The 13,918-nt window shown below is 49.5% G+C and overlaps 1 protein-coding gene across 16 annotated transcripts in view; it reads left to right on the top strand.

Moving 5' to 3' along the window:
• Window positions 1-13,918, top strand: part of DYSF (dysferlin) — a 228,349-nt gene that overhangs the window by 66,691 nt on the left and 147,740 nt on the right. For all 16 annotated transcript variants that reach the window (XM_047781803.1, XM_047781796.1, XM_047781799.1 and 13 more), the window contains 2 exons: window positions 2,878-3,004; window positions 4,902-5,005. In XM_047781803.1, coding sequence (XP_047637759.1) covers window positions 2,878-3,004; window positions 4,902-5,005 — 231 coding nt within the window. The remainder of the gene's footprint in view (window positions 1-2,877; window positions 3,005-4,901; window positions 5,006-13,918) is intronic.

The raw sequence follows: 13,918 nt of genomic DNA, 5'->3' as shown, positions 1-13,918 counted from the left end.
GTTCTAGTCACCTTGTAGCAAAGCACATTAGCCTCAGCCCTTGGGCTCCTCTAATGTCAGACATGGAAACCCAGTGTCATTCTCTGCCCACTCCTCACACCTGTTCCCCATCCCGTGTTAGGTAACATCTTGGGAAAGGGCACTCATCCCCACTTTGTCCCCCAAGCCAGGCCCCCAAACGTCATTCCTGATCCCTCAATCCAAACCTGGCAGTCCATGTGCACACAGTTGGCCCGTGTTGTTGTCATGACAACCTCAAGTGCATGGGTTTCCTCTTTTCCATCCCAGGACCAGAGTCCGAGGTCAGGCTCCCATCATGCCTTACCGGGGCCTCTGTGTGAATGAAGATGTAGGTCCAGCTGCTGTACTTCCACTTAGCCCCACAGTATCACGCAGATCATTTCTTTTTATTTTTTTTTGTCTTTTTGCCATTTCTTGGGCCACTGCTGCGTCATATGGAGGTTCCCAGGCTAGGGGTCGAATCGGAGCTGTAGCTGCCAGCCTACACCAGAGCCATAGCGACGCGGGATCCGAGCTGTGTCTGCAACCTACACCACAGCTTAAGGCAACGCCGGATCCTTAACCCACTGAGCAAGGCCAGGGGTCGAACCCGTAACCTCATGGTTCCTAGTTGGATTCGTAAACCACTGCGCCACGACGGGAACTCCCACAGATCATTTCTTTAAACTCAGATACAATCCTGTGAGTCTCTTCTTAAAAAACTGCTAGTGACCCACCCCATCTCCCAGTTGCTTTCAGGATGAAGTCCAAAGTCCTTAGCACGGCATTCCTGGCCCATGAACATTTGGCCTCCATCTGATTTTGCCATGAGTGCCACTTGCTGAGACATCCCTCCACGGACCCCGTGCCGGGACCACACCAGACAGCGTGACCCTTTCTAGAATGCCCCTCCATCCATCTCCCTGCCTTTTCACCTGTCAGGATGCCTTCTCTCTCTGTGCCTACTAAAAGCCAGTGTATTCTTCATGCCCCAGTTCAGGTGCTGCTTCCCCCATGAAGCCTGCCTTGCCCGCCTGGGAAATGTATTGCTCTTTCCTTTCAGTTGCTACCTTGGGTTTTGTTAGCTTGGTTAGTTTATGTGACCATCTCTGTCAGGGACAATATAGTTAAGTATGAACTGTTTTATCTCCCCTCTCACCTAGTACAGGTTGTATTCAGTAGGTGCTCAGTTAGTGCTTGTTGTAACCATGTTATGGTGACTGAAAGCAGAGGAGATGGTTGTCTTCTTCAGAAGTGAATTGGGAAAAATCAGCACAGCACTGATTCCTGGGTGGACACTGTGTGAGATGAGGCATTCTGGGATGGAGAATTTTGCTGCGCAGATTCCAAGGCAGGTTCCGACGTGTGGCCTGAGGGAGGCTAGTCCAGGCGGCTTTCCAAGGCGTGGGCTGCTGGGCGTGGCCTGATGCTGGTCGTGGCCTCTCCCCATCCCTCTGCACCCCCACTTGCCAAAGTGCCGCATCTGGAGCTTCTGTTCCTCAAACCAGCAGGTCAGGCCTTGCAATGCTTGAGTTACTGCCTTTGCTTGGATCCCATCATCCAAGTCTCACAGCTGGAGCCCACCAGCCCTGTTCCCTCTCTCCCCTCAATATAGTTATGAGCCCTCCGTGCTCTGTTCTCTCTAAATCCACCAGCTCGGCATCCAGCCCATGTGAAAAATCTGTAAAGCTGAATATTCTAGGGCCTTGCACCCAGAGCATCATCTGTGGACCAGCAGTATGGGCATGGCCTGGGTACTTGGTAAAATGTAGAGTCTTGGGCTCCTCCCCAGACTTTTTGAACCCGAATCTATGTTTTGGTTGAGATGCCCGGCAGTGCTCAGAAGACACCAATTCTCCAGTTTCTAATGTACAGCCAGGTTTGAGACCCACTGCTTCGGGGTCTTGCTATCAGGATGAAATGACAATGTATAAAATCTATCAATGTTATTTTTCTTATTATTGTTTTAATCATAATACTCAACATATGCTGTCACATTCATTTGCTTAAAGGTCTGCTTCTCTGTGAGATGGCGAGCCCCAAGGGGGCAGGCCCCTAGTCCACCTGTTCACTGCTGCAGCCCTTGCCCCTCAGCACGCTTTGGACACTTAGTAGTCACCCAGTGAATACTTACTGGGTGAATGAACAGCTGTTATGGAAGACAGTGGCTGGCCTAGACCTCTGTCACTTCTGCACTATTTTTTAATGGGTGGAGTGGGACAGAGACTACGGTTCTTGAGTGCCTGCCAGTGCCATGTGCATTTACGTGTTATTGAAGTCGATCCTCCCACAGCCCATGAGGTCATTGTCATTGTCCTCACTGTTCAAACGAGGAAGCAGAGTCTCAGAGTAAGAAACCTGCCAGAGGTCACACACTAGGAAGTGGCAGGGCAAGATCTGCCTTTCTTCAAGATGCACCATTTTTTTTCTTTTTGTGGCCATACCCGTGGCATATGGAAGTTCCGAGGCCAGGGGTTGAATTGGAGCTGAAGCTGCAGCCTACGCCACAGCCATGGCAACACTAGACCCGAGCCACACCTGTTATCTATGCTGAAGGTTGTGGCAAGGCCAGATCCTTAACCCACTGAGCAAACCCAGGGATGGAACCTACATCCTCACAGAGACAATGGCAGGTCCTTAACCCACTGAGCCGCAATGGGAACTCCCCATTTTTTTTTTATTAACACAACATGATTATATTTGAATACACAGCCAAAATGCAAAACACCGCAGTAAAGTGATGGCAAAAAAACCACGGTCTTTCTTTTGCAGTGCCTGACAGATGGTTAACAAGTGTGTTGGTGGAGCTCTCAGAAAAGGCAAGGAAAACACTGTACGCCAAAGCGTGTTAAGGAATCATATTTGGTTGTGTTGTAGCTTGAGAGGAAAGACCCCTCTGAGGACAAGGAGGACATCGAAGGCAACCTGCTCAGGCCGACGGGCGTGGCCCTCCGTGGAGCGAACTTCTGCCTGAAGGTCTTCAGGGCGGAGGACTTACCGCAGAGTGAGTCTGGTGCTCTCGCTGGGTGACTGTGATGGGGGACCTCAGCTCCCTGGGGGAAGGAGATGGGGGGGCTGGCCCTTTGCTCCTTCCCTGCCCTTCCCCTCCCCACCCCATCCCGGGCCTGGATTCTGCACCTAGAGAGTCTACTAGATCCACCCCAGCCCAGCTCTCCCCCCACTGCCTCTGGGACGCCTCACACCCTCGAGGTGTCGCGAGGGTTTTTACTGTTCTTAGTAACTGAAAAGCACTCAGAATTAGTGCCAAGTAGTATCAGTGCTGCTGGAGCCACAGAGATTGAAATGTTAGAAGGGCTCGGTGTCGGGGAGTTCCTGTCGTGGCTCAGTGGTTAACGAATCCAAGTAGGAACCATGAGGTTGTGGGTTCGATCCATGGCCTTGCTCAGTGGGTTAAGGATCCGGCGTTGCTGTGAGCTGTGGTGCAGATTGCAGATGTGGCTTGGATCCCGTGTTGCTGTGGCTCTGGCGTAGGCCAGCGGCTACAGCTCCAATTAGACCCCTAGCCTGGGACCCTCCATATGCTGTGGGAAGCGGCCCTAGAAAAGACAAAAAGGGAAAAAAAAGAAAAGGGCTCAGTGTCTCCGCAGATGACCAGTGTATGTCCAGTTTGCCTGGGACTGTCCTGGTTTTAGCACTAAAAGTCCCACATCCCAGGAAATTCCTCATTCCCTGGCCAGCTGGGACAGCATGTCACCCAGCTGTGGCCATGTCCTCATCATCCCAGAAAGGCTACCTCAGCCGCTGCTGGTTTCTTACAGTGACTAACCCTGTCCTAGCCATACCCTGTGTGCCCGGTAAATGCTGGGGGAATTATGGTGACTATTCTGGAGCCGTGGGTGTCAACCCAGGTTGCACATTATATCATCTGGGAAGCTTTAAGGAAGTGCAGATGCTGGGCCCTTCCTCCAGTGTTTCAGATCAGCACGGTTTGGAGTGGGGCTCACACACTTGTAGTTTTAAAAAAGCTCCACGGAGTTCCCTGGTGGCCTAGCAGTTAAGGATCCAGCATTGTTACTGCTGTGGCTCTGGTCACTGCTGTGGCTTGAGTTCAGTGCTTGGCCTGGAAACTTCCATGTTGCCATGGGTGCAGCCAAAAAGAAAAGGAAACAAAACAAAACAAAACAAGATAAAAGAATGGGCTCCCAGGAGGTTCTCTTGCCACAGCTATGAGCCAGTAATTTGGAGCATATATTAGCATAATTAAGCCTGGTGCTGTCTGTAGTAGAGTCAGTGAGAACAAGTGATCCATGGCTACCTGGGACCCTGTTTACAAGTTTTTCATGAAGCTAATAATTGAAGGTTTCTGCTTTGACTAATGACACCAATAAATATGTTCCTTCTGTATAAGTTTAACTGAATCAAAGTCATGGGGAAAACCTTTAAATAAGTTTTTATTAATTGGGTATTAAAATACAGGCTTAGAACATTCTACATTTGTAGGTTGAAACTTGGCAGAAATGAGGCTGGTGAGCTTCCAGAGGGGACTGGGGAAAGAAAGATGCTTCGCTCAAGGTCAAGGGGCTTATGTGGAATTCTCTGTAATGTTGTTTAAAGATACATACAAGAGGACTTCCCATCGTGGCTCAGTGGTTAACAAATCTGACTAGGAACTGTGAGGTTGCGGGTTCAATCCATGGCCTCACTCAGTGGGTTAAGGATCCGGCTGTGAGCTGTGGTGTCGGTCGCAGATGTGGGTCAGATCTGGTGTTGCTGTGGCTGTGGTATAGGCCGGCGGCTACAGCTCCGATTAGACCCCTAGCCTGGGAACCTCCACATGCCACAGGTGTGGCCCTAAAAAAGGACAAGAGACAAAAATTAAAAAAAAAAAAAATGAAGGTGGGAGAGCAGGCGGGCAGTGACCTATGTGTCCTTCTCCTCAGTGGATGATGCCGTGATGGACAATGTGAAGCAGATCTTTGGGTTTGAGAGTAACAAGAAGAACTTGGTGGATCCCTTCATGGAAGTCAGCTTTGCGGGGAAAATGGTAAGGAGAAAGGGAAGCAGAGAGTTCTCGTGGGAGGGTGACAGCTGTAGATGGGTGCACGTAGGGCCCCCATCAGAGGCATGTGCACAGGGAGGTGGGCTGATCATGGGACACGGGGTGAGACCCCCAGGTCTGGCTTTCTGCGGGTGGCCATGCACACGCATGAGGACAGGTCTGCCAGGTGGACATGAAGAGGGTGTATGGACGGTGGATAGAGGAATATTGGGGGCTGGTAAGAAATAGTAAGGAAACCCAATGTGAAGCCATAAAGATAGGGAGACTTTAAAAAGTATGCAATACGGAGTTCCTGTCGTGGCTCAGAAGTTTATGAACCTGACTAGCATCCATGAGGATGTGGGTTCATTCCCTGGCCTTACTTAGTGAGTTAAGGATCCGGTGTTGCCGTGAGCTGTGGTGTAGGTCGCAGACGCGGCTCGGATCTGGCGTTGCTGTGGCTGAGGTGTAGGCGGCGGCTGCAGCTCTGATTGGACCCCTAGCCTGGGAACCTCCATGTGCCGTGGGTGCGGCCCTGAAAAAAAAAAAATGATTTTCTTTAAACAGTTGTGGCAGGTGTTGGGCAGAGAAAGGCCACTCAGATGAGGGCCTTAAGGATCGTACACCTTTCTTTGCAGCTCACCTTCCTGCCCAGAGGCAGGGTTCCAGTCCTTCTTGATTTCTGCCGGGGCCCCTCCCTCCATCCCACCCTAGGATGGCTTTGCCTGCCCTACAGGCTCTTCCCCGCAGCCTCTGCCACACCCAGCACCATTACATCTCCACGGAGGGATCCACGGCTCTATTTAACTCTGATTCCTACGGGTGCCTCTGCACATCTCTATGTGCTGCCCCTCTGACCCTTTAAAGGAGTCAGCTTCCGCCCTAGCCTGCCCCACTTCCAGAAGCTTCCATCCTAACCAGGTACCACCATCAAAGGTGGAAAATGTGGGCCTGCTTGATCCTTCCCACTTTTTGGATCTTCCTGCATCCTGCATGCCACACCTATCTCTTGCCTTCAAAAACCCCGGGGTGTCCTTTTCTCTCTCTCTGTCTCTAGCCACTGCCATTTCTCCCCAGGGCCACACAACAGCCTTGGCTCCATTCTCTTGTCCAGGCTCTCCCCATAGAAAGCCTCAGTCATATTTAGCATAAAACACAGCCCTGTCTGTATCAACCGCACAATGTGGTTGACCAGGTCTCACGTAGCCTCACTTTCTCGCCTCATCTCCATGGCCAATATGAGCATCTACAGTCTTTGTGTGAATGGCAACATAGCACCCCCTCCTGGGAAGACCCAGCTCTGCAGCCCACTTGGAGAGCGGAGTTCAGGGAGTTCTAGCCCCACTTGCTCCCTCTCAGGTTCAAACTGCACAACTGGCATGGTGATTGCGTGTCCTCTCACCCGTCCTGGGGTCACACCTCTAGCCTTTGCCCAGGACGGTGCAATGCTGGGTCCTTCCTGTTCTCGCCCCCCCCCCCCCCCACAAGGGTGTTGTAGCTTTCAAGGTCCAACTTCTGTCGTCCCCATAGGGCTGAAGTGCTAGCTCGGTCCTCGGGTCTTTGCGCGGCCCCATGCCTGGCTCTCCTAGAGCCCATTTTCCGTTGCATTCCAACATTTGTTAGCATCTGTTTCTCCAGGGAAATAGCATGATCTCATTTACTCTGTAACATCAAAGCAGAGACTGGAGGAAATACTGGAACGGGTGGAGTGATGTTGTCAGGAGGGCGAAGCCGCTGCCCCTGTTCTTGGAACCCTGCAGAGGCGCCTCTGAGCTTCATACCGACCTCGGGGAGCTGGCAGGCTGGGGGCTGCACCCTCCCTGGTGCCCCCAGCCTGGCTGAGAAGTCCACAGACCGGCTGCAGCTCCAGGGTGGGGCGAGTTGAGTCGGATGACTTGGGTGTTAACAGAGAAGCTTGCAACTGACAGAGGAGAAGGGCTGAGAGCCAAGCCAGGTCCTGCCGCAGCTCCCGCTTTGACCTGGAAGCAGAGGAGGAGATGGACACACGGTGGGCAGGCGGGAAAGGACCATTGCGGAGGCGTCTCAAAGCTTAACAACAAATGCTAAAAGCCAAGGGGGGTGATGGAGGTGGTGTGGTCTCCCAGTCACATAGCACTTTGGAGTTTTCCTTTTCACTTAACTTCTTAGATTTCATTTTGGCTTCATTTTGGCAAGAAGTGGGGTCTGTCTGCTCAATCCACCAACAAAAGTTTCCCTGCAGTTGGGAGACAACCTGGCCACCAGGGAGCTCTTTGTTGAAACCCCGATGTGATTTCAGGAACTGAGAAAGGCCTTGAATAAGCTTATTTCCTCTACCTGATATCCACATACCCCATCCCTGATTTTATGTTTTTTTTCTTTATTTTTAAAATAAATTTCTTTTTTTTAAATGGCCACACCTGTGGCATATGGAAGTTCCTGAGCCCTGGGGGTTGGTTCTGCCCCACCTTTTAACCTACTCTGCTGGGCGAGAGAATCTAACCCTCGCCTCCACAGGGCCCAGAGACACTGCAGACTGATTCTTAACCCTTTGCCACAGCTGGAACTCTCTCTTTTTAAAACCTTTGTGGACATATTTACTAAGGAATTTGGAATAATACAGAAAAAAGTAAGTAAAATTACCCATACGGCATCATACAAAGTTTATGTTTGATGTTTATCTTCTAGTTTTTTAATTTTAATTTTTTGCTATGGATCAATATTAGACACTTTTTGGAAACACTTTATTTTTAATATCTTAAAACAAAGAAAAGTCGAAAGAATGGTTCAGTGAATACTTACCCACTGGCAGGGGTGAACAATTGTGAACATCTTGCTGCATTTACTTTATACGGAGACTTTTTTTGTTTTTTTTTGCCCCTGGCTAAATCATTTGAAACCTAGTTGCAGCCTTTGCCCCTAAAAGCTTCAGCATGCATCTCCTGAGAAAAAGAAGATTCTTGGTAACCAAGATAACATTGACCACAGCTAGGAAATGAATAATTATTTCCCAGTATTGTCAGATAGTGTTATGTAAATATTCTGTTATCCCCAAACTGTCTCTTAAGGCTGGTTTAATTTTGTTCTCATCTAAGACCAACCTGGGACTTATGCTCTGCATTAGTCTCTTCTTTAACCACCTTTTGCTCCCCTGCCCCCATTTTTCATTGGCAATGGAATATTTGAAGAGTCCAAGCCATTTGTCCATGACCTGGATTTGTCCCATCATTTCCTTATGGGGTTGTTTAACTTGTTCTTCTGGCCGCTGTATTTCCTGTAAATTGGAAGTTAGGTCTCAAGACCAGATGAGATTCAAATGAACTATTTTGGCAAGAATGTATCATAGGTGATGTTTTGTTCATGGCATTGCAGCCCAACAGGAAGCGAAGTGTCAGCCTGTCCCATCCTTGGTGATGATTGATTAAGGTGGTGTCTCCAGATTTCTCCCTTATCAAAGCACAACACGCACACTCCCCTTTGTACTGGGCAGGTAATCAGCAGGCGATTTCTTGCTGTGTGCGGATATCCTGTTTCCCAGCAGCCTCTTAGCCAATGGTTCACGCCATCATTGACCTCCTTCCCTGAACAAGCCATTCACTGGGGCTTGCAAAGCAGGGATTCCTTCAGGATTCTTTTTTCTCGCTTCATTAGCTGGTGTTTTCTGTAAAGAAGAGCTTCTGCTCTTCTCTGCCCTTTGGAGGGTTCATATGAACCTCAGTAATTTTTATTAATCCAGGAGGTTAGAATCAGCTGTTGCTGGGCTGCGTGCATGAACCATCCTGAAGTTGGCCCCTGGGAACGCCTTCGAGCTGCCCCTCCATCCAACGTTAACACTGGGTCTCGGGGGAAATGACTCTGGCGGAGGTGACATGGATTTTAAACTCATTCACACTGGGGTCAGTGCCCACTGTGGGTGTAACCAAGTGCCATTTGGTTTGGGCTTGAGGTCAGAACCCGGTGCCCTGTACCTGGCCTTAGGAAGGACTGTGATGGGATGAATGAAGGCAGGAGGGAAGAAGGGGTTGACAGGAGCCTTCCTCCAAGGACTTCATTTTCCCAACTTGATGGACAAGTCATGTCTTAAGATGGGTTTTACTCCACGTTCTTAACCTGGTAGGGTGCTTTCATGATGGCTAGACCGACCTGCCTTCAGATCCACTGGCTTTCCTTGGAGCTAAGTCTCAAAGTCTGGGGCTCCTAGCTGCTCCTGGGTCCTTGCCAGCATCTTGATCCCTCTAGGTGTCCTATTCCGAGATGCCCTTGGCTGGCCCTGGGGGTTTTCTAGGACATGCCTGTGGGAGGTGATGGAAGTAGGGTAACTGGTCAAGGCCAGAGGCCATCTAAAGCTGATTGGTGGCTGGGCTCCTGAAAGAAGCTGCATCCTTCATTTTTCCCACCTCTGTTGGTCCCCGGGTCTGTCTGTTCCCACTTCTCTGCTCCAGCCATCTTTTCGTGGCTTCCCCCACTGTCTCTGCTACCCTCTCACGTGTCTCATTCTGCCCATCCCTCTGTCTCTGGTGTGTCCCTTTTTCTTATTACGTTCTATTCTAAAGAGCTCCGCCAGCCTACCCAAGTGAGCCTGGTCCTCTTTGCACTTCCTCTTATGGACACTTGGTGGCACTGTTATCTAAGATGTGAACCAGACCTGATTTGGCTAAGCTACTAAGGGGATTAGAAGGGTGTGTGTGTGTGTGTGTGTGTGTGTGTGTATCATACTTCTTCATGGTATGGGAAAAGAAAAGGGGAAGTACTTGGAAAGCAGAGTAGGAGACTTTAAAACAAACTCCTCCCCAAGAATAAAAAAAAAATTGATGAAAAAAATCAGAGAAAAGCAAGAAAAATGAAAAAATTAAGCATATTTCCATACCCTGCACCACATTGGAGACAAGCACTATTAACACTTGTTTATATTTCCTGCTCTTATGGTTTCCTTTCTGAGCTCTCACTCCCTCTGTCTGTTGCACCCCCACCCCCACCCCGGCCCTGAGGGGGGGGGGAGAAATGGATTCAGAATACAGTTGATCTTGATTATTCAGATTCTGTATTTGCAAATTTGCCTGCTTCCTAAGATTTATTCATAACCCCAAATCAATCCTCGTGGTGCTTTTGTGCTCATTTGCAAAACTGTGAAAGTTGTGAGTGGGCTGAGGTGTGTGTGGCCAGCTGAGCTGGAACAATCTGATTTCCTTTTGTGCATTTGCTGGTGATTTCAGGGTTTACAGTGGCTCCCCAGTATAGTGCCAAAGTGCCGTGTGGTGTTCCTCTGTGCAGAAGCTGTGATGTGCCTTATGGAGAAGCTCTGTATTAGCTAAACTCTGTTTAGGCATGAGTTATAGTGCTACTGGCTGTGAGGGCAGTGTTCATAAATCCACAATACATAATAAAAAGGTGTCTTAAAACAGAAACACACATAAAACAAGGTTATTGGTGAGTTGACAAAAATGTTGTGACCAAGGCTCATGGGAACCTAACCCTGTATTCCTCTTTGGAACAATGCTTCAGTGTTCACTAACTTGTGTTCTTGGGCATTTATAGACAGTGTGACTACCACCAGTAGTGAGAATCCAGTCTTTCTATGTGATTTGGTAAACTGCTGTTATCATCCGACATTTCTTTGTGTTATTAAACAGTCTTTGAAGTCATTTTTTGATGGCTGCGTAATATTCCACGAGAGAAATATAACGTAGCATTTAACCTAGTTTTGAATAATTTTTCTTTTTTTCTTTCTTTCTTTTTTTTTTTTTGCTTTTTAGGGCTGCACCCATGGCATGTGGAGGTTCCCACGTTAGGGGTCCAGTCGGAGCTACAGCTGCTGGCCTGTACAATAGACACAGCAACAGCAACATTAGATATGAGCCATATCTGTGACCTACACCACAGCTCAAGGCAATGCCAGATCCTTAACCCACTGAGCGAGGCCAGGGATCGAACCCACAACCTCATGGTTCCTAGTCGGATTCATTTCCGTGCACCACTATGGGAACTCCTTGGATAATTTCTTTTTTTTTTTGTCGTTGTTGTTGTTGCTATTTCTTGGGCCGCACCCGCGGCATATGGAGGTTCCCAGGTCAGGGGTCGAATCGGAGCTGTAGCCACCGGCCTACGCCAGAGCCACAGCAACGCGGGATCCGAGCCGCATCTGCAACCTACACCACAGCTCAGGGCAACGCCGGATCGTTAACCCACTGAGCAAGGGCAGGGACCGAACCCGCAACCTCATGGTTCCTAGTCGGATTCGTTAACCACTGTGCCACAATGGGAACTCCCTTGGATAATTTCTTAAAGGCGGTTTTCCTCTTTTATGAATAATTCTATGGCAAACATCAGTGTACAGGAATCTTTGTCCACACTCTCATTGCTTTTTCAGAGAGACATTTCTAAACTGTATCAGAGGCCAGGCTTATGTTAAAGCATTTGATACAGATGGCCAGATGGGCCTCCAGAAAGGTTGTACTAAATACACTCCATCCAGGAGGGAAGGAGGGTATACAGTAAAGAGTCCCAGAGAGGACGGGGAGGAGGAGGGAGCCTGGTGCTGCCTTGGCTGAGTGTGGGGAGTGGAGCAGGATGTGGGACGGCTGCTGGGGGGGCTTCTAGGGTCAGAGGCAGTGCTGGCCTGGGGTGTGCCAGGGCACCTGCTGGGTTGAGGCTCCCAGACCCACAGCATATCTCAGTGGTTCTCGGGGGAGCCTCCAAGGGCAGCGAGGTGGAAGTGCTTTTGGGGGGGAGTGGGCTGAGACTCCCTGGCCAGAGCTGGGGCAGTGTGGGGACAACCCATGGCTTCTTGTCCAGGGAGCTAAGGGGCGATGTTGGCAGCATCTCTCAGCTGTGTCTCATTAAAGTGTCTTTTCTTTCTTTTTTTTCTCTTTCCCTCTCCCTCCCTTCCTTCCTTTCTTCCTTTCTTTCCTTCCTTCTCTTTCCTTTCTTCCATTCTCCCTCTCTTTCTTTCTTTCTTTAACGGCCACATCCATGGCATATGGAAGTTCCCAGGCCAGGGACTGAATACAGGCCACAGCTGTGACCTGCACCATGGCAGCAGCAATGCCGGATCGTTAACCCACTGCACTGGGCTGGGGATTGAACCCTCTGCAGTGACCTAAACTGCTGCAGTTGGATCCTTAACCCACTGTGCCACAGTGAGAATTCTTGTCTTTCTTTTTTATTTTAAACTTTTGTTCGGATAAGTTTTGAATTAGATAATATGTATTGTGCACACTGTCTACCCTTATCCATCCATCATCTGTCATGAAAACTCTCCCTCTCACTCTGCACCCATCCAGTGCTCCTCCACTCATCTCTTCCCTTGGCCAGGAAACCACTGCAGTTAGTTTCTTTTGCATCATTTTGGCTTCATTATGCATATGCTGCTCCTCTGAGCATAAATTTTTTACCTTTCACTCTTTTAACACTGTGGTTGCACATTATACTCTGCACTTTGCTTTTTTTCACTGAATAATATTTTATTTATTTATTTATTTATGTCTTTTTTTTTGCCATTTCTTGGGCTGCTCCCACAGCATGTGGAGATTCCCAGGCTAGGGGTTCAATAGGAGCTGTGGCCACCGGCCCATGCCAGAGCCACAGCAACGCGGGATCCGAGCCGCGTCTGTGACCCACACCACAGTTCATGGCAATGCCAGATCCTTAACCCACTGAGCAAGGCCAGGGATCGAACCCGCAACCTCATGGTTCCTAGTCGGATTCGTTAACCACTGCGCCACGACAGGAACTCCTCACTTAATAACATACCTCGGAAGTTGTTCCACATCACAGAACCATTCCCCTTCTCCTAGAGCTGCATAGTGCTCCATTCTGTGGATGGACCATCGTTTATCTAACCTGCCTTCTCCTGGTGGATGCATGGGTCCACCCTTCCGAGTTCAAGCCATGCTGCAGTGAATAATCTCGTAGGTGTGTTATTCTGCACAGGTGCAAATCTTTGTGTAGGATAATGTCTAGAGGCAGAACTGGTAGGTCAAAGGGCATTCGCATCTGTACTTTTGAAAGTTGCCCTTTGGAGGGGCCCAGCTATTCTGTTTTCCCACCAGCAAAATCTCAGTGTGCTGTTTCCCCCTTGCCTTGCTGAGAGAGGGCTGTCAGGCTTGAGAGATTTTTATGACTCTGATAGGTGAGAAATGGTATCTCATTTGTTTTGTCTGTGATTATTACCGGGGAGGTTGAGCTTCTTTCTGTGGGCTTTACAGCCCCCTGTATACCCATCCCTGAGCACTCTGTGTCCCAGTCTGCCTTTTGTTTCATTTGACTGTCAATCTCCCTTCTTTCTTTCCTCCTTCCTTTGCTCACACAAGGACCAAATCCTGGCACCCATCGCTGCCCCCAGCCTTTGCCTGGGCTCTTCTCACAGGGAGGAGGGAATGGTGGGGAGACTGATACTGGCTGGACAAGGGATGGAGACTGGTAAAGTCCTGGCCCCTGGGGAGGCCACACCCTCAGTAGATGGAGAACCTGAAGCCCCTTAGCTGGTCAGATGCTCCTTAGATGAGATAATGCACGTAAATACTTAGCACAGTCAGGTCACCATAAGTGCCCTGAGGAAGGCTGCTCATCATTTCCGCTTGTGGGACATACGCACCTTCCAGAATCTGTATGTCTGAAACAGAGTCTTCACCAGCTGCCCTGTGTGGGTATAGGATACCCTGGGCTGGCCTGGTGGCTCCCTGGGAACTCCACAGGCAGAGTAGAACACATAAGCCGCTGGTTTGGATTCGGTTCCCACCTCTGCTAGGTTTCTTGTTTGTGGAAAGCCCAGTCTTATGAGCAGGGCTGATCAGAGGCAGGTGGTGGCTCATGGGGTTTGTATCATCCCTGAATTTTCCTCTCACTCTCCGATGCCAGTGTGTGGCCCCCTGCTCTGGCCTCCAGCTCCCCTTTCCTCTCCCCCTCCCTCCATCTCCAGGCTCCAGGGCTCACAGTCTTTCC

Source organism: Phacochoerus africanus, chromosome 5 (assembly GCF_016906955.1).
Source record: "Phacochoerus africanus isolate WHEZ1 chromosome 5, ROS_Pafr_v1, whole genome shotgun sequence".
Classification (NCBI taxonomy): Eukaryota; Metazoa; Chordata; class Mammalia; order Artiodactyla; family Suidae; genus Phacochoerus; species Phacochoerus africanus.
This window is presented reverse-complemented; position numbering and strand designations above follow the sequence as displayed.